The following is a 21,154-nucleotide window of genomic DNA, read 5'->3' as shown; positions in this document are numbered from 1 at the left end:
GCTCCAGGGGAGGACCGTCCCTGAAACTACTGATTGTAAGTCGCTCTGGATAAGGGCGTCTGATAGCTTTGTGCCAACGTCTGCTGTCCATATGTATTTTTAGAAATAAAAATCAATTGGCCGATTGATTCAAACCCACCTGTTTGTGTGACAGCTTGGCAGTGGTGTGGAAAAAAAAAATCCTGGTCTGTGCTGGGTATGCAAGTGGGCTATAAAAAAAGCGAAAAACAGCATCAACACCACCAATGAGGTAAGGCCTTATGCAATATATGAAAAGAGCCACAAACTGGTCATCATAAAAAAAAAACCCAAGAGTGATCAAGGGACAGGGTCTGTGCAAGAACAGGACTTGTAATGCTATGTGGCTGACCTGACAAATCAAGTAATGTTAAATCCTTTCCACAGACAATGATCAGATACAAGCTACATCACGTTTGTGATAGAATTCTCTACTATATCAAGTCTATATGCAAGAATTTTGTAAACAAATACATGGACATATTGGTGAGGGAGCTCTCCACCACAGATGATGTCAAAACAATATGCCAACATTTGAAGGTTTGCAAGTAAGTATTTGTTTGTCTCAATCCCGTTTTTTTTTTTTCTTCAGAACATTAATGCTGATTAATGGCAATACAACAACTTATTACAGTTGGTACAGTTTTTTTTCCCTTCAGTGGTGGTCTTTGTTAATACTGTGAAATGCATATCTAGGGCATTTGTGTCAATGCTTTAGTGAAAAAAGATGTTCATACTTTGCCTAATGTATTTTTTTCAGGACGAAGCCAATGCAATATCAGAACAAATGAAGAAGTATGCACAGCAGTCAGAAGACGGCCATACTATGGGGTTCATTAAAAACGTAATAAAATACACATTTTTAAATTGTTTTCTTCCACATTTTATTTTGAATTCTCAGTTGACAATACTGGTCTTGTGGTTATGGAATGACTGTTTTGAAAAATAAATACTCTGGAGCATCACTGTACGGTCTTATGAGAATTCCTAAAAACATCACCACCATTATAATGAAGCTTTAATACGTTTCTATGTTTCTCTGTTGGTGGAATAACTGCACCCTTAAAATACATATTCACTCACATACGCACAAAACCATGACGTTTATGGGTCTCCTGCTTCACAAAGTCAAAAACAATTGTGATTTCAGACTGGATTAGACTGTAAATGTATAGAACACACAATTTTTTTTTTTTTTTTTGCTATTCACTACCAGTTAAAAGTTTAGATGCACCTACTTGGGCGCGGTTATGGAGACTAAGATGGAGGCCGCTTTAAAATATCCAATTCAAGAAACATATTTAGTATTTTTGTAGCACATGAAACCAAAGTATGTTTAATAAATCTGTGATTTTAAGCGTCGCCTCCTTTTGCCTTCATGCCGCTTCATGAGATGGTCATTAACACGTGTGAATGTTCAGCATAAACCTTCAGGACTGTTGGAAACAGTCCCTTTTGTCTAACTTAAAGGTCCCCTATTATGAGATCGATGTAGTATTAATGTTAAATAATTTAAAATGTAATTTCATTAACCTGTCTATGGTCCTGGGGGGGCTAGAAATGGCGATAGGTGTAAAGAGTGCTTTGGCCATTCAGTGGCAGCTCAGACGGTTGGATGTGAAATTTGTCCCCTTGATATCATAAGGAAAAAGGTTACCTGCAGGTACACTGCAGGTCTACAGCATTTTGCAGTATTTGAGGTTTCAGACGTTCAAGGCTCTATTTAAAAATAAAAATAGTTTAGACCGTTGGCTATTAGCTGAAAGATAATTTAATTAATTGAGAAATAAGACACAGGACCACTACCAATATTTTTCAATAGAACCTTTCAATACAAAATAGAAAAATTGAATGTAGACATAATTATAATAGACAAAACAACGTTTACAAACCACCGTACTGGCTTTCCTACCAACACACAATTATTTAAATACAATATACACGCATATGCATGCATGCACACACACACACACACACACACACACACACACACACACACACACACACACACACATCTTAAGTGTAATTGTGCACATGTACTGAGAGGAAGGTGGTGGACCAGCACAATCATAAGCAGTGTAGAAATAGTGGGGCTGGGGTGGGGGTCCATTGTTCATGGAGGTGCTGACATTCTGAGCATACATTTTCCTTGGCGGAACAGGCTGCAGCTGCTTTCCTGCTGACCCCAACAGTGCTGCAAGGCCTGCTGGTCAAGCTTGTTGAGCCTCTGAGAGCAGAGGCGCAGGTCCAGCACACACTCCAACAGAACAGACAAAGTCAGCTCATCCCAGGGTCCAGCCACCTGACACCCTGACGTGGGGAAAAGGGGGTTCACGTCAACATTTTAATGTTCCTAATTAAAACGTTGTTAGGCTACATGGTTAATGAAAAGTGCTTTAAGACCACAAGGAGACACTTATACCTTGGAGGTTCAAATGAGTCAGAGGCTGACGGCAATCTTTCATGGCACTCAAAAGGCAGTGAAGGCCAGCTGACGTCACGTCCGGGTTTGCAGACAGATCCAGCGATACCAGGGAGTGACAGACAGACAGACACCTGAACAAGAAAACAGAAAACACACAGACCAACAACAAAATGAAAGATGCTCACATCAGAAATCCATTTACTTCCAAAAAACAAGGCTTATGCATCAATATAAGTCATCAAATGAAAAGAAAAGAGGAAGAGACACACCTGGCCAACAAAGCAACGCTGTGGTCCGTCAAGCCATTTCCTGCCAAACTCAAGTGGGTGAGGGAAATGTTGCCCTAAAGATAAAAACGCCACAGTGTCAGAGATAACCACACGTAGACATGTAGATGCAGGCCAATTATACACATATCTGCTTGTAAAATACAGAGGTGAAGATGATTTCACCACAATTTCTGGCATCTTTCGTGAGAACACTGAGGGTTCTAAATCAGAAATGTACAAAACACAAGGCCCAACTTGCTTTGTAAGATCAGACTCAGGAGTGATGTCAGCGTAAGCAACCACTCAGAGACACAAGCACAAGAAGACATTCAAGCAGTAAAAGAAGATGTGTGAAAACCCCCATGGGGTTGTGTGGCAAACCCGGCCGTCGTTTAACAAAACCCGGCCACAAACTACTTGCAGGATTCTTGCACATTTTTACTAAATCATTTCCATGATTTTTCAATTGTTCTAAGGCAAGTTTTCCTAACCATATTTTCTCTGAAAGCTTAACTTAAACAAGTGTAGAAAAATAGTTCTCATGCAGTCTTACGGGAACCATGTGTATATATTGTGTCAATCAGATTTCAAAGATCTTTCCATAACTTTATTTGTTTATTTAGTATTCAAAATCTGTTCAATCCCTGGAAAATTCTCTTTTCAAATTCCATAACTTTTCCACTGTTTTTAACGACCGGAAGAACCCTGTACTAGAGCACAGTGGTAGGTAAACCATAAGAATTTGGGCACCTGTTGTGTACAGAATAAAATTTAGCACTTAGTGGCGTTCATCACAGCTGGCCACACCTCCATCATCCAGTTTTCAGTCCCACACAAAATGATTATGATCCACCTGGACAAATATAGAGATGGTGCATGTTCACGCTTCCCTGCACCATACCTGTGACAGGAGTGTACTGAGATGCTCCAGTGCTGGGGGGTCCGCTGGACCCCTGCACACCGCAGACATGTAGAGGTGAGTCAGGCCATGCAGCGGTAATGTCTTCAGCACCAACTCAAAACCCGTCGAGCCCAAGGCATTGTGGGACAAGGAGACAGATTTCAGGTGTCCTGAGCCTGTTTCATCACAATCAGAAAAGTACAAAAGTACAAACTTTAATGAAAATCTACAGTGAATCAATAGTCTCAAATTTGTGTACGTTTTTGAAGGGCTACCTGCCAGGGCACTGGCCAGTAGAAGGCGGTGTTGCTGGAGGAAGCGAGCAGTCAGACTGCAGCCCTCCAGGGACAGCGTGACCAGAAGGGGACAGGCAGACAGCAAACAGGACAACGCCTGAGCATGGCCATCACCCAGTGGGTTCATGCTCAGATTCAGCTCCTCCAGACACTACAAAATGTACAAAAAGTGAGAGCACACATGAAACATGAACATATTCTGCCATTTATCTATCTATCTATCCACCATGAAATCTTTGGCATAACGTACACTAATCAGCCACAACATTAGGACATGTCAAAGCAGCATCTTTATGAGTGCAGGGCCAAAAGTTTCCCCAGCTGAACAGTGTCCAAAGGATCACAGCCTCCGCTGGTTTGCTCACCACATGCAACAATAAGCACTGGACACCCTTCCTGGGCCACTTTAAGAAGATCCTGAGCACTGCTGACCAGGAACATCTCAACAGTTCAGCAGTCAGGTTTCAAATGTCAAGTAAATGCACCAGTGTCAGAAACTCTCAGATATATTTATACCCAGAAAAAAAGGTTTGTGCACACTGTATGCATTAAATCATAAAAAGGACCTACATGTATTAGGAACATAAAAGACTGACCTAAAAGATTAACACATCCTGGCACATAAACACACAGACACAAAAGATGAGTATTCTGAGCATAAGAGACTTTAAAATTATTCTCAAATTAATTTTGTTATGATAAAATAATGTCATTTGGAGTCAAATGATTATTTATCGCAAGAGATGCATAAATGCTTTTTGGAAACTTGGTTTAGTTGCAGGCCGCCAAGGTGCCACTGAGCAAAGTACTGTCCCCACACACTGTTCCCTGGGCTTGTTCCATAACCCTTAGTGAGCAGTGGGCAGCCATGACAGGCGCACGGGGAGCAGTGTGCGGGGACGGTGCTTTGCTCAGTGGCACCTCAGTGGTACCTTGGTGGATCGTGATTCGAACTGCTTCCTTAACCTCTAGGCCACCACTGCCCCTTAGTTATATTACGCCAAATATGTCTGAATGTAGTCTTGGCCACAACTTCAAAATGGCTTCCAAACAGAGTGAGTTGTGGTATGTTTTGCCAGAGGAAATAAATTCAAGACCTCACTAACCAATCTTTTGCACCTCTGTGCAGCTGCAAACTACAGAAACTCATTTCTCCACACCACACGGCACAGTCTGAACTGTGGATACACTGATCATTATAAATCATGCAAAGCAGAAACCAGGGGACACCTGGTATATTCATTTCAATTCACATTTAATAACGCAGGGCTATTCCTACATTCAAAGGCTTTCAAGGAACCAGATGAACTTCCAAATTTCAAAAAGTGGCTTGGTCTGGATATTTTTTCTTCCTGTAAAATAAAACTGTTAAAACCAGTCCCTGCGACTTGACACTCACTGGAAATGCTGGTTGGCCTTTTCCTTCCAACGCATCTGCTGCTTTCTTGATGCCCTCACCCGTGATCTGATTGGCAGACACGTCCAATACCCGAAGCCTTGGCATAGTATTGGCTGCCGCGACCAGCTCAGGCAACAGGTCGTCATGGAGACGGTTGCCCGCAAGGCGCAGCTCTGTAAGGCCGGACTGTAGCTTGAGGGCACGCAGCAGGGGGGACAGCGACGAGGGGGTCAGGCTGAGGCTACACACAGACACGGACGCAGCACCATCCTGCATCTCGCACAGTCGCAGCACTCGCGCATTCGCCTCTGAACAGACATAACCACACGCAAGCTCAATATTTGACGTTGTTTGTCCGATTCTCTGCGGTGTGCAGAAGATCGCTCACCAACAGCAAGACTCAAACAAGCCTTCTTGTAGCGCTCGGGCAGAGGAGGCAGGTCCCATGAGCTCACCTCTGCCAAAACCTGCAGTAAACAGAGGAGGAAATAGGCTTATACTCGAAATACAGTGGTGCAAAGAATATAGAGGCTGCTAATTTTATACATGAAAAGTTTGTAATCTGGACAATGATCAAATGAAGAGCCCTCTCATTAAAATTATTCCTCTGTTTAAAGAAATGTGTAGTGATGTACAGTACAGGCCAAAAGTTTGGACACACCTTTTCATTCAATGTGTTTTCTTTTATTTTCATCACCATTTACATTGGTAGATTCTCACTGAAGGCATCAAAACTATGAATGAACACATGTGGAGTTATGTACTTAACAAAAAGTGGAGACCTGACCTCCACAGTCACCGGACCTGAACCCAATCGAGATGGTTTGGGGTGAGCTGGACCGCAGAGTGAAGGCAAAGGGGCCAACAAGTGCTAAATACATCTGGGAACTCCTTCAAGACTGTTGGAAAGGCATTTCAAGTGACGACCTCTTGAAGCTCATCGAGAGAATGCCAAGAGTGTGCAAAGCAGTAATCAGAGCAAAGGGCGGCTATTTTGAAGAAACTAGAATATAAAACATGCTTTCAGTTATTTTACCTTTTTTTGTTAAGGACATAACTCAATGTGTTCATTCATAGTTTTGATGGCTTCAGTGAGAATTTACCAATGTAAATGGTCATGAGAATAAAGAAAAACACATTGCATGAGAAGGTGTGTCCAAACTTTTGGCCTGTACTGTATGTAGTAAGTGGTAGAGTGGAAGCAGCATTTTAGACGTTCAACCAGACACCCTTTCGGTGGTTACATCTCACCTCCTCATTTGTGTGCAGCACGGCCAGCAGAGGGTCCTGAGGTGCGAGCAGAGCGCCCTCTTTTTGCAGCGAGAGGCGTGGCAGGAGGCCGCAGGTTTGGTAGTACCGCTGGGCAGCCTGATCACACAACCACGAGACCGTGCAGGAATCTGCTGCACTGGAGCACATGAATATTTACAGTCTTTTCAGTAGCAGCAAAGAAAACAGTAAAAAAAAATATTCGTATGAGACACAGAAATCAGGAGAACCAACCTGTGTGGCACAGGAATAAGAAAAACGCTGTCAATCACTCGGACTCTCATCCTGATCGGTGCAGGCACTACAGAAGCTAATGGAGCTGGTGGAGCCTATACGGGGGGGAAAAGAACACTACCTGAGAAGATGCCCAATACTAAAATTCCCCAAACAAATAATGATAACATTAATAAAGGCTTTTAACTTGGAAAAAGTCTCTTACTGGCACAACGTGCTGGTGGGCAGGCAGGTCATTATCATCACTGTCCAAATTGGCGGGGTTCTGTGACCTGCTGACCTCTCTCCGTCCCAGCACCTCCATGCCGGATAGCTGAGTCATCTTGAGCTGCCGGGGCTTTGAATGACCCTTCTTCAGGGATGGAGCCCTGCTCGATGATGATGCTGAAGAGAAAAGGATTGCGAGCATAAAGTATATAGATTTACATTTAAGGCATTTGGCAGATGCCCTTATCCAGAGCGACTTACAACGTGGCTCCATGTTACCATCAATGAAGTGATCAATTCTGGTTCACTAGGACCCCCAACTATGAATACAATCTTTTTATTCACTCTTGCTGTAGATTCTGTACATAAGTTCGACAATAAGAAGGTTACAAGTTAATCTAAATATTCTTTAAAGAGGAAGGTCTTGAGCTGCCGTTTGAAAATACTCAGTGTGTGAGCTGTTCTGACCTCAAGGGGAAGTTCATTCCACCACCGAGGGGCCAAGACAGAGAAGGGTCTAGATGAGTGTCTTCCTCATACATTCAGAGATGGAGGGACAAGTCGAGCAGTACTGGAGGCTCGGAGTATACGAGGTGCAGTGCGAGGTGTAATAAGGGCTGTGAGGTAGGATGGTGCTACTCCATGTTTGGCTTTGTAGGCCAGCATCAGTATTTTGAATCTGATGCTTAGACAGGTGGACCAGCCAGAAGAGAGTTATAGATGTATACACACACACACACACACACACACACACACACACACACACACAATATTTTTTAAAAACAGAGAAAAACAGAAAATTACCCCTCAATGTTGGCTCAAAAGGGGCTGAAGTAAGGTTCTGACTCCTTGTTGAAGGCTGGTAGCTGCTCTTCTGCCTACATTCTTGTTCCGAACTCACTTTTCTCTTCTTTTTGGGCTGTACCTCTCCCAGGTCATCATCAAGCCAATCATCTGCTATGTACTCATCCTCAGGGACCAGTGCAGACACGCTATTGGCTGGAACGACTGGTGTACTGCTAAACGCGGGCTCTGACAGGGTCTGCGAGAGAAGACGGGACTTGGCACTGCCCAGACTCTGAATGGCTTTCAGGTACTCCTCCCGCCCAGAGACGAGAAGTTCTCTACCAAAGTGAGCTGAGGTCATGTCTGGTCTGGGAGATGCTTCCTGTGCAGTTGGGACCACTGAGAGACCACGTTGCCTCGGCTGTACAGGCCGTAGAGGACTGAGGGAGGCGTCAGAGTCAGGCTGCTCAGAGTCACTGCTCCCTTCCTGCAAGATGGACATGACTGTAAGCAATGAAAAACCATAACAAAGCAGCTCTGGGGTGTGGGAATGGGTCATTTAATTCAGCAGATTTAAAACCAGCTGAACAGCCTACTCACTCTCCTCTAAAAGTTAAATATTTACTCCATACAACTGCTCAATGAGCTTTTATACCACACAAATATAAAAAAAGACAAACTACTCTGTAAAGTACATCCGCCTCTGTGCCCCGCTGTGGAAAGCATGACCGGTCGGTTCGTCTCTGTTTGGGGCTCAGGAGGGCGGAGCTTCTTGGAGGGCTTCTGGTCCTGGGTGAGTTCTGCTGGGGGGCGTAACACCTTTCAGGAACAAGAGGCTCAGAGTTCTCTGCATCAAAAAGCTGACTGTCCTGAAGTGGAGGTTTGGGAGGAACGGAGATGACTGTTACTGCAAAATAATGGGCATATTGAAAAATGTATTAAGGCACAGGAGTTTAACCACACATAGACAATCAAAAATGTAAAAACGCACTGTGATACATTCAGTAAGGTAAATTGGCACTAAAAACAAGGACTAAAAGATGATTAAACAGTCTAATCGAAAATGATTAGACGAAGCAAATCATAAAATAAATTAAACATTGAGGAAGAAAATGCAATTCAGAAACACCCAGGGTTAGAAACTGAGTATCTGTGGGTGTCTTCACGTACTTCCTCCTGACAGAGCCAGTCTTAACATCTTCTCTGTCGCTGCACATTCTTGCTTCGTCTCAGAGTCCAGCTCCCGGCTATACATCTTCAGCCACTGATGCAAGCTGTCCAATGGAGTCTCACCCTGAACACCAAAACATAAATGCTTCATAAGTGATTCATGTAAATAGAAATAAATATTCATGCTTGGGAGATATGAGTCACTGAAAATAAACTATATACGCCCTCTACCTCAGTTCTCACCCACAGCCAGCAATACAGTTTCAGTTTGAATCAATTCTGTCACATAGATTGTGTACAAATTGACCTCAAGTGCCGCAGAAATATATTTCTAATCAAGATTTTTTTTTTACAAGAAATGCCTCATTTTATTCCCAACAGCTTTTGTAATAATGTTTCGGTGCAAAAACAAAAAGTATCCTAATATTCAAAGCTTGGTAAAGCCCATTGAGTCTATTTTTGCAAAGACATAAGTGTTGTCGCCTTGTCATATGAGCTTCACATGTGACTAATAATGGATCAATTAGGTCTCAGGTGTATAAAAAAGAACCCCAGTACACTAGACCTTCACATCAACTGCAACTAGACCTCTGCAAACATGCCTAAGATTCACCCTGAGACTAAAGTGTTGATTATCAAGAGGCTTCCATGTGTCTCAGCATCAAGTACAGAGGATAAAAAAAGATTTGAAGAGACTGGAGACGTTTTTGATCAGCCCAGGTCAGACAGACCCTGCAAGACAACTGCTCGAGAGGTCCGTTGGTTGGTTCGAAAATCCAAGGCCAGCTCCACTGCAGCAGAGCTCCACGAGACATGGTCAACCAGAATAGTTTGCTGGATTCTGTCTGGAAATGGCCTCCATGGTGGAATCAGTGCTCAGAAGCCAGCACTAAACAAAAGACAATTGTTTAGTGCCCATAATCTGCTAAAATGATGGACGCTGGAAAAGTGGCAGAAGGTGGATTTTTCAGATTAATCTTTGGTTGAATTACACCACAGTCGCCGCAAATATTGCAGGAGACCTACTGGAGCTCACATGGATCCGACATTCACCCAGAACAGTGAAGTTTGGTGGCGGAAAAATCATGGTCTGGGGTTACATAAAGGGTGGTAGTAGCCTAGTGGGTAACACACTCGCCTATGAACCAGGAGACCTAGGTTCAAATCCCACTTACTACCATTGTGTCCCTGAGCAAGACACTTAACCTTAAGTTGCTCCAGGGAGACTGTCCCTGTAAATACCGATTGTAAGTCGCTCTGGATAAGGGCGGCTGATAAATGCTGTAAATGTAAATGTTACATCCAGTATGGGGGTGTGCGAGATCTGCAGGGTGGTCGCAAATACCAAGAAATCTTAGCTACCTTTTATATTCTCAACCATAAAAGAGGCCAAATTCGGCAGCAGGATGACCCTTCCTGCTCCATCACATACTTTCATCTCCACATCAAAGTTCCTCAAGGCGAAGAAGATCAAGATGCTGCAAGATTAGCCAGCCCAGTCACCAGACGTGAACCGCATGTGTGGGGTAGAATTAAAGAGGAAGCATGGAAGACCAAACCAAAGAATATTGATGAACTCGGGGAGGCATTCAAGACAGCTTTCTTTGCTATTCCTGATGAGTTCATCCATAAATTGTGCCAAACCACATGGATTCAGTCCTTCAAGCACATGGAAGTCATAAAAGATATTAAATTTGGATCTCACAGTGCCACTACTTAATTTGCTGATATATTTTTGTATTTGCAGTAAATTTGTTCAATCTCTTCATAGGCGACAAAACGTTTGTCTCGCCAAAATTTGACCTTTCTTGATTGAATGATAAATCTTTTCACTGAAACTAATTCATTTTCAATGCATTAAACATCATTTGGTAGGGTTTTAGCTTTTCATATGAGCTATTTCTAACACCAATTGATTAATTAAAAGTCAGGTTAATAGCAAATCCTTTCAATGCTCTTTATTTTTCATTTAAAATATCCTGTACCGATTCAGGCTATATTTTACTATATGTTATGTGTGACATTTGAACATGAATCGTGGATCTAGGACTGTATGAGTGTGCATCCCAACCCTGCTGTTGCGCGTGGTGACGGAGGCTCCCTTCTCCACCAGCAGTCGCGCAACGTTGAAGTGCCCACAGCTCAGGGCATCATGCAGCGGGGTCACCCCTTCGCACATCGGACCACCCGGATCATTTATGTTTGCCCCACGGTCCAACAGCAACGCCACAATATCTGACAGTGATGGACATGAATTGCGGGAAAACCGGTTCAGTCATCACCAATAAACAAAACACAATTCTCGCAGTTAACATTTTATTAAATGTGATCTACCGTGGAGTCCATGGTTACAAGCCTCATGCAGTGGTGTCCAGCCACAATAATCTCTGGGATTCACAGGATGCCCCTGTAACAACAGTTAAAGTAATAATCAGATATTCTGAGGGGGTTACCAGTAATTATTCTAGGATGAGCAGTAGATGGATATAATGCAAAGTCATGCAGGTCAGCTCACCTGGTCTACCAAGTACTGAACCTGCCTCAGGTTGCCTTCAATGCATGCTCTGTGAAGGGTTGTCTCACCTTTCTCATTTCGCCGATTCCACTGTTGAGATAACATGTGATAAGAAGAGCCTTTCCAAGATTTTGCAGATCTTTACTGTTAAAATATGTTAAAAGTCCCCTATTATGAAAATATTTTTATATGGGTTTTAGTGGTCCCCTAATACTGTATCTGAAGCCTCTTTCCGAAATTCAGCCGTGGTGCAGAATTAGAGCCACATTTAACCAATCCCTCAATGAGATTTCCCCAAGACACACTGTTTAGGTGTCTGTAGCTTTAAATGCTAATGAGGAGCAGCCTATTGAAGTTGAGGGGGCATTCACGAAATTGACATTCACCAACCACAATGTTCATCGCAATGTGTCAGCAGCCCCCCCCCCCCCCCCCCCCCCCCCCCCCCCCCCCCCCCCCCCCCCACAAAAAGGGATTGGAATTAACTCACTGTTTAACTCAGTGTTGCGTAAATTGCCAAAGCACTCTTTATACTGCTACGTCCCTGGACGTATGCTCCCACGTGTTTTTTTGTGGCTGGTTGTGTTTTTTGTGTCTTGTCTCTTTTAGGTGGACTTTGTGGGAGAAGTTGAAGCCAACCAGCTCCACCTACCATCTGCCTATTGGTCACCTCCATCTATATAAAGATACTTCAGATGGTGTTTGTGAGAACCCCAGGGTCCACGGAGATCTGCAAGGAGCTCCGTTGGGGGATCTCATTCGTGTGTGTTGGTGCTTTGCGTGATAGACCCCTTTGTTGTTAGCCTGTGTTAGCCTGTTAGCTTTATGTGCCCTTTTTGTGTGTGAGTTATCCCCACTGGACCATCCCTTCCTTTAGGCTGTTTTAAGCTGTGCTGAGTCTGCTGTTTTATCATACCTGTTAGCTCACTTTAAATAAAAGCACTGTTTGTATGCTTTGTTTGGTTGTGTGTGTGTGTGTGTGTGTGTGTGTGTATATAACAGTGGACCTCCTCCTCTCCACACCCTTGTCGCGTTTCTTAGACCCCCTAGACTTGGGAACGTGACCATACATATGACCATTTCTAGCCACTGCAAGACCATAGACAGACCAGGGGAACTCATATTAATGATAAATAACCTCACTAAGTGAAATTTGCATAACATTTTAACCTAAAATGTTACATGCCAATAAGATAAGAGGACTACACATTTTTAAAGAACAGGCACTGTAAATCTGGATTGATCCTTACTCGTCCTGTTTTCCTCCTGCCAGACACAGTCTTCTCATATTCTTCAAGATCATCGTCATCTGAGACAAATGAGACTCATTAGGTCCCTGTTAACTGTAAAACTAGGTATAAACACTGATAAACTAGCTATAGACAAATCAGCATGACTTTTAAATATATTTTCCAGCCCTAGCTTAACCCTAAAATGGCTGAAAGCATGCAGTCACCTGAGTCTGAAAGCTCAATGTCACTGTCCTCCAATGGCTCACTATTCTCCTCCTCTTCTTCTTCTTCATCCTCCACCTCACTATCAGGGTTTAGGCCCTCAGAGCTGCAGAGCTCCAGAAGCCGAGCCTGTGTTTCGTCACACTGCGGCGAGCCTCCCTTCTGCTGGGCAGACAGCCACAATCTCAGCACCCGTCTCTGAAGAAAAGGAAGGATCAAAACAACTTTATATTTACCGTATTAATCTTAAACTTCTGCTCTATTCAAGGAGGAGGAACATAAAGCATCCTTTCTTTGCCAACAGCAACTGGTCACATTGAGCCAACATGGGTCACCATGCACTTGCAAAAGAAAATGTGAACAATAACTATACTCTACTACCTCAGCATAACAGTATTAATACAGACACAGCAATACAGAAACTAAAAATTTCAGTAAAACCAAAGGAACAGATAGCTTCTCCTGTGCTAGTTCCGAATTTCGGTTTGTGATTAATCAGATCACCGGTTTGTTAATGTATCAGATGGGCAGAAAGAAGAGAATCAACTTCAGTCTTTCTAGTTGGCTTACCTACCAAAACCGTATGTTTCATGTATATTAAATATGATAAGGTATTATGCGTGTGCAGATGCGAACCTGTAGTAATGGCAGTCGCCCTCTGTCTGCACACCTCAGGGCAGAAGAGTAACTGCTGTCCAAGTCTTCCAAGCTCTGGCCAGCTTCTTCCTGAGATACTGCAATGTTCAACCAGGTCTTGCATTCCTATCAAAAATTCATCATAAAATAAAACAAACCAATAAAAAAATTATAATAAAATCACACACCCATGACCCTTAGTGAGCAGCGGGCAGCCATGAAAGGCCCCCGGGGAGCAGTGTGTGGGGAAGGTACCTTGATCAATGGGGTCTCGGCGGCTGTGTAGGATTAAAACAAGCAACCTTCGGCATCTTTAGCCGCTAGGCCACCACTGCCCAACAAAATATGATGAACTAGACTACGCTAAATAAAAAAGCAGAGCCACACCTCTTTAGCATTCCCCATCCTCAGTCCCAGCTCATGTTTATAGTGCTCAATAGCTTTTGGATGCTGCCGGAGGTCTGTGTACGTGGCAGCCAGAGACACATGAATGACCGCCAGCTCCCGGCCGGGTTTTCCAAGACTCTCCGCAAAAGACAGCTACAAACGAAAAAAAAATTGGGGAAAATGTTCACATGCACAGTCAACACAAAAAAATTCCACTCAAGGGGCTGAACTGCCTCACCTGGGTCATGTAGGAATCCACAGCTTTGCTGTAGCAGCCCACCTTACAGTACAAATCCCCCAGCTGCTCTGCCAGGCCCATGGCATCCTGCTTCTGACCCTCGTGCAATTCTGCCACAGCCTCTTCAAGCTTACAGCCCCGGATAGCTGAAGAGCCAGAACAAATCACACAAGCGTTTCGGTCTCACCCTGAATAAGAAGCGCCTTTGTTTACACTTATTGTCACAAAGGATCCCCACCCCACCTTGCTTGAGTGCCTTCTTCACTGCATCATGGTCAGCTGCTTGCTGGGAGCCAAGAGTGAAAGCTTTCTTTAGGGAACGCCGAGCTGCTATAAAGTCCCCCAAGGAGAGCTGAACCTACAAAACAGTATAGTTCATGCAACAAATAAGTGGACGCTGCATTTAGAATCCTCTGGTGCAATGCTATACATGTCCTCTTCAGTGAAAGTGAAGTGATTGTCTTTGTGATACACTGCAGCACAGCACACGGTGACACAATGAAATGTGTGCTCTACTTTTAACCATCACCCTGACAGGTGCCCGGGGAGCAGTGTGTGGGGACGGTGCTTTGCTCAGTGGCACCTCGGCAGACCGGGATTCGAACCGGCAACCTTCTGATTACGGGGCTGTTTACTTAACCTCTAGGCCACCAACCATGAAAAAATATTACAGCAGCTAATTTTAAGCATGCAATAAATACCAAGCCGAACCAAACAACTAAAGCACACTGTACTTAATTTGTATAAAACCTATTAAATGCAAAGTAGCATCAACACTAATCTACCACAACATTACAGAAATGCCAAGGCATGTCAAGGTTAAAAGATTTAATGTCAGTTGCCAAAATACAATTATCATCAATAGAGAATTATATTGGCGCTTTCTCAACGTGAAAATGATTATTTAAAAAAAAAAAAAAAAGAATAAATAAATACCTGTCCAATGCTATGGAAGCTTTCACTCTCAGAGAACTTGTCTTTCAGCTTGCGGGCACACTCCTTGGCCTGCTCCAGGCAGCGGGTGGCACGAGAGTGTTGGCCATTACGGAAATGGATGTTGCCAAGTAGACAGTTGGCTCTGTAAAGATCCTCCAGAAGACAGTTCTTCCTGTGCCAACAAGGTGACACAACCAGTCAGCGTCCTCATTTAAGTAATCAACCTACTTGTCTGGGGTTATAACATAACTGTACTAGATCATTTTAAATGCATTGTACGTGTGGTCATGCTTCTCACTCTGCAAGGAAGATGCACCGGCGAATCAAGTCACTGCAGCGTTGGGGTTCCTTTAGGGCGTCGTACACACAGCCCAGGTTGAGAAAGAGTCTCGCCTTCATCTCACCCAGCTCTCGTGTGGGAACAACACCTGAGGAGATGTGTAACATCATAAAAACAGGCTAAAGAGTTTGTTCATGGTCTGCCAAATTAAGAAAGCATGTGGATGCACAGACCCTGCAGACGTTCGTCCACTATGGCCAAGCTCTTCTTAAAAGCCTCCTTAGCCTGGCCTAGGCTTTCCTGCGACTGATCCGACTCATAACGGAATAGGTAAGTCCTTCCGATTGTGGCGAGGGCCCGCTGTTCCTCTGCAGCATCTTCTACAGACCGAGCGAGGTCCAGATGACGCTGCTGGTGCTGCGGAGGCAGGAGGAGAGAGGATTGATGAGAGGGTTAGTGGCAGTAGCGTAGCGAATAACACGTCTGCCTATGAACTAGAACACAGGTCAGCAACCTTTAACACTCAAAGAGCCATTTGGACCCGTTTTCCACAAAACAGAAAGCAGAGCCGCGAATTCTTTTTAACATGTAAAATGAAGATAACACTGCACATATTTTTATTTTTATGCTATGTATAAAAAAAGACTAGTGTAGTGTGTTGCTTGTGAAAAGTTAATTTATGCAAAGAACATATTGCGTGCAGATTGCATGTGTGCGGATGGGTTGCGGAGGGTGTGAACGCTGCGAGAATCACCCAGTCAACATATGCAAATCATTAAACAATAAATTTTGTAGCCAATTGTTTACTTACCCCAAGAGGCGTCAGATTTTGAAAATGCTACTCTAATTGAACAAACTGATTAACAGCTCTGGTGGTGGTGGCGGCCATATACACACATAGTGAAAAGTCAAAGTGAAGTGAAGCACACGGTGACACAATGAAATGGGTCCTCTGCTTTTAACCCACCACCCTTACTGAGCAGTGGGCAGCCATGACAGGCGTCCGGGGAGCAGTGTGTGGGGATGGTACTTTGCTCAGTGGCACCTCGGCGGTTCGGGATTCAAACCGGCAAACTTCTGATTACAAGTCCGTCTTTCGTATTTACTAGGCCACCACTGCTTCATTTAACCATGCATTCAACATCAATCTCTTTCACTTGCCTTCAGAGCCAAATCACAGTTTCCCATTTCAGCAAAACATTCTCCAATTTTACGATTGGCCACAGCACAGCCAATGACATCACCCAGGGCCTTGGACAGTGCCAGTTCTTCTTTATGCTCCTCAATCGCAGCTTTGAAATCACCTAAAATGGAACGGACAAGAGGTCAATCAAGAGAAGGATGGAGGGAAATTGTCAAATTTGACCAAATAAAACAACTAAAAAAAAAAAAAACTGGCCAACTCACCATTTTTAGCCAATAGCTCTCCCAGCTGATTGCAAAGACCAGCTTCTTCCTTGAGATTTTTGTGTGTCTGGGCCTTACTTTTAGCCTTCTGCAATGCTGAACACACCGAAAAGAACATTTAATTCTCTAAATGGAAAAGATCGCTTTTTTAGCGATAGTTTTGCTGATTGTTGGCACCCCATCAGTTTCTGGGATTTCCATCGACACAATCTGAATCATTGACCCGATTTGACAGAACAGAGATGCTCAGAAATCCCACCTCACTCTGTTCCACCAGCAAACATGAAACTCACAACAAGCCATTTTCTTACCTTTGAGCTCCCTTGACAGGTTCATCTCCTTCGATGGCGCTAGCCCAGCTAAGCCCGCCTAGCAGATCAGCCCGCGGGAGCGACAACCAACACGATCCAAGCAGCTTTTTAGCCTCTCTTCCCGTCCGCCGTGCCCTCGTAAACGCGTGAAAGTCACGACATCACGGATCAGCGCGAGATTCCGTTTAATCGTGTGACGCGCACTTGTTTTTGTCTTCCGCCAGCTACCTCCCTTCGCAGACTCGCGCCAACCTCGGAGCTCGACAGCGATTGGCTGCCACTACGGCTTCCCACAATGCCGCGCGGGTCAGGTCCTACTTCTCTGTCCTACCTTCATTTCCCAACTCCGATTACTTCACGTACATTTTTTTTTTTTTGCACACAGTTATGTTTATTTTATTTGGTTAACATTTTATTACATTAATGTAATCACAGAAAAAAGTACAACAAGAAAACATGAAACAGACATTCCGTGGCAGTAATTTACAGCAAAGCGCTTAAACAAATGAACATCACTGCAAAGAGAAAAGGACATGACTGCTAAAAAAAACTGATTTGGAAGCTTTGGAGAATAATTATTAGTTTACCAAAGAAATATTCGTTTATCTAGTTTATTTGAGACCATTGTACCTTCCCACTTTGTAATAATAAATTGTCATAAAAAAGATTGCAACTAGATTATACCTGTACCTTTTTCACTTTCTTCCTCATGCAGTAATTCGTAGTATGTTTTCTATATTGAACACACGGTTATTAAACAGCCATCCGACTCTTTCTCTGATCACCCTGTCTGCATTACTGATCATGCAGAATGCTGCTGTTACTGGCTGATTGCTAATTCATATGCAGACTAAATTAAACATCTTGGGCATAAGTGAGATAAAAAAAATAAATTTGTTATTATATGCATGCTAGGCTGTGAAAAAAATGGCTTTATAATTTTAGTGGGTTTTGTGAGTCCTTATCTCATTATGGGATACATAGGCCACTGAGCATACAATATGTTGGTGGTTATACTGTATGTACTCAGATGGTTCTCAGATATTATGTGTATGAGCCATATCTACCTTTGTAAATGATATTTTGTCCATTTTGTGGCTTGGTCATATGATCTTGATGCATGTTTTTTTAGTTGATAATGGCCATTACTATCCACCTACAAAAATGCTGTTTTTATTTTTCTCCTTATGTTTTAGGTAGGTAGGTAGATAGAACTTTATTAGTCCCTCAGCAAGGTTCCTCTGGGAACTTCAGTTTCCAGTCATTAATTTCCAAATAATTAAAATGAGTCGAGTCGTGCAAAAGCATCCTTACCCGCACTGCGCCCTGTGACACCTTAAGTAGACTAGGCCAGGATGCTGTGTATGAAGCAGTGATTATGCAGAGGTTGTAGAATATTTGGTAGATTGTGATTTAATTGCTTATGTTTTTCCTCCTTGAATGATCCATACTAATGGACTACTCATGGTTCTTCTTTCTAGTTAGGTGGCAGCTGTCTTTGGTCAACTAACCAACTGTACATGTTTAAAAGAATGTTCTTCTTATTTTCTGCATGGTTTCTTGTTTACCAATTTAGATGACAACTTTCTATATTTCATACATGTCAATAGAACATAATGAGCACCAAACTGGTCAACTGTAGCACTGCTTGTCCGAGAGAGGTGGATGGAAGACAAGAAATGGGTCTGGTCATCAAGTCCATGACCTCTGCTGGGTAGTTGCGAGTTGTTTCAACAGCCTGGACCTACTGCACACAATCATCAGATTCCCACACAAATCAACCCCTGGCCCTCTTCTCAGACTCACTGAGAACACCGGTGTAATGATGACTCCAGCATACAGACCACAGAATATGGAAGGTCTGCATCACTGCTTCAGGCTGGGGCATCTCCAGAGAAGCCACCACGGTGACTGAAGAGACTTAACTGCTTTTAACCCATCACCCCTAGTGAGCAGCGGGCAGCCATGACAACCTTCTGTAAATTAGCTTTACCTGGTACTCCATTTGATATTAGAATGATGCAGTTCTATGCAAGGATGCAATGTCCAAGCCAAACTTTTCCACTCACCAAAATTCTTAAATCCGGAGTTGTCTGTTTTTCAGGTCTGAAAAGTGTCAAACTTATGTGAAGACCTTAGCTCACACCCTTGTTAACAGTTAAGAGACACTCATATTCTGCTAGTTTTTCCAACCCTTCAGGCATTGACGTGGCAAAAATGGATCAGCATTTGGCTCTGAAGCAGACTTCCAGTTCTACAAAACTAGAATAACTTGGCAATTATTTGAAAGATATTAAATTCTTATTATTGTTTGCATTACTTCATTGAAACATGTCAAAGTATTATTTAAAAATACTGCATCAGCAGTAAGTTAGTGAAACGGGAAAATCAGAAGTCACTGCCAGAGTTTCTGGCCGGGACCGTACACCCCAACATAGCAATGGGATGGTGGTGGGTAACCCAGTATTATCAGCTGCCCTGCTGAGAGAAATGTTCAAAAGGTCTGGACAGTTAACCTGGCAAGATGTCCAAGCTGCTATAATGGATTTACTAGGATGATTTCTATATTGTACGAAATATTTGTATCTGATTGAATGGCTTCAAATTAAGAAATAGAGTACCAGACAAAATTTGCCACTTTTTTTTGGAGCAGCAGAAAGCAAGGTATGTTTGATTACGTTCATTATCTCTTTTTACCTTCATGACGACTTTGTTCGCTACTGTCATCATCAAAAGCCGCTTCGTGAGATGCTCATTAAAGAAGAAATGAAAAGAGTGAAAGTGACTGTCAATATGAAACACAACACAGCATACGGTGCGGTCCCATGACATTACATTTTTTTTTTGCTTTTATATAGGTCTTTTGTGGTCCCCTAATACTACAGTCTCTTTCTGAAATTCAGCTGTGGTGCAGAATTTGAGCCAGTCCCACAATGAGATTCCCTCCGGACGCGCCGTTTTGGTGTCAGTAGCTTTAAATGACAATAAGGAGGAGAGCGGCCTATACAAGCGAGCATTCACAGAATTCAAAGAATATTTAGATTAGCTTGTAACTTTCTTATTGTCGAACCTGTGTACAGAATCTAAAACAGAGTGAATAAAAAGATATTCATAGTTGGGGCTCCTAATGAACCGGAACTGATCACTTCATCGATGGTAACTTGAAAGCATGTTGTAAGTCGCTCGGGATAAGGGCGTCTGCCAAATGTAAATGTAAATGAAGATGTTTGGCAAATCCCGATCCACCAAGCTGCCACTGAGCAGAGCACCGTCCCCACACACTGCTCCCCGGGCCGCTGTAATGGATACCCACTGCTCACCAAGGGTGATGGTTAAAAGCAGAGGACACATTTCTTTGTGTGCAGTGTTTCACGATGACAATCACTTAACTTTCAAAATGCTCAAGTGTTTCTGCACCACTGCGGGTTTATCTGCATCACCATTCCAAATCATGCGTTTTGACACAGGTGCTGTGAAATATTCTTTAACCTGACCACAGTTTGCCACGGTTTGATCACTTATTTGTTTTAAAGTTATGGTTCTGAAAAGTACACAGAATTTGTACTGACGGTGGTAATGCTCAGGTAAACAGCTTAATTCAACATTGCTTTTCAAGGCTTCATACGTCTCATACAGACCATGTTATATTCCTGTGTGTTGACATTTCTACTGTCTGGTTCCAGCCTGAATTCCAGATGAATCCATTTCTTGCCTAGTGACACCACCTTGTGGCGATGTTTTCTCGGCATTGATTGATCGAGCTCCTTCATCACGATGCGTGGAATTAAATCACAGTGTAAATTCCAGCAGCTGCATTGGAAACCTCAGAGAATACAGTTTATGACATGTGACTCTTTGAGCCTTCATAAAATGGTGCGTTTGCATGAGAAGGACTTATTTCGGGGGAGTGGTGGCCTAGTGGTTAAGGAAGCGGCCCCGAAATCAGAAAATTGCCGGTTCGAATCCCAATCCACCACTGAGCACTGGGGTGGTAGTAGCCTAGTGGGGTAAAACAC

The 21,154-nt window shown here is 43.2% G+C and overlaps 1 protein-coding gene across 1 annotated transcript; it reads right to left on the bottom strand.

Moving 5' to 3' along the window:
• Positions 1–1,982: 1,982 nt before the first annotated feature.
• Positions 1,983–17,384, bottom strand: tonsl (tonsoku-like, DNA repair protein). The gene is made up of 28 exons (XM_028997540.1): positions 17,139–17,384; positions 16,828–16,923; positions 16,582–16,724; positions 15,654–15,837; positions 15,439–15,568; positions 15,141–15,312; positions 14,448–14,562; positions 14,205–14,350; positions 13,967–14,119; positions 13,580–13,705; positions 12,946–13,141; positions 12,740–12,798; positions 11,490–11,579; positions 11,309–11,381; positions 11,046–11,209; positions 8,975–9,098; positions 8,488–8,711; positions 7,823–8,291; positions 7,017–7,195; positions 6,812–6,906; positions 6,560–6,716; positions 5,697–5,775; positions 5,309–5,616; positions 3,889–4,060; positions 3,614–3,789; positions 2,713–2,786; positions 2,441–2,574; positions 1,983–2,328 (listed from the first exon to the last, which is right to left on the bottom strand). Exons 1-28 carry the CDS (start codon positions 17,161–17,163, stop codon positions 2,132–2,134), a joined length of 4,260 nt encoding a protein of 1,419 aa, XP_028853373.1. The 5' UTR covers positions 17,164–17,384; the 3' UTR covers positions 1,983–2,131.
• Between the last annotated feature and the right edge of the window lie 3,770 nt (positions 17,385–21,154).

The sequence above is a fragment of the Denticeps clupeoides genome, chromosome 1, assembly GCF_900700375.1.
Source record: "Denticeps clupeoides chromosome 1, fDenClu1.1, whole genome shotgun sequence".
Classification (NCBI taxonomy): Eukaryota; Metazoa; Chordata; class Actinopteri; order Clupeiformes; family Denticipitidae; genus Denticeps; species Denticeps clupeoides.
Note: the sequence above shows the minus strand (reverse complement) of the source record. Positions and strands in the feature narration are given on the sequence as shown.

Coding starts and splice junctions, on each gene's coding strand:
- tonsl (XM_028997540.1), bottom strand. CDS start 17,163: ATGAACCTGTCAAGGGAGCTCAAAG. Junction 9,099..11,045: donor TCACCACGCGCAACAGCAGG/GTTGGGATGCAC, acceptor TTTGGTGTTCAG/GGTGAGACTCCATTGGACAG. Junction 7,196..7,822: donor TTTTGAGCCAACATTGAGGG/GTAATTTTCTGT, acceptor TTTTCTCTTCAG/CATCATCATCGAGCAGGGCT.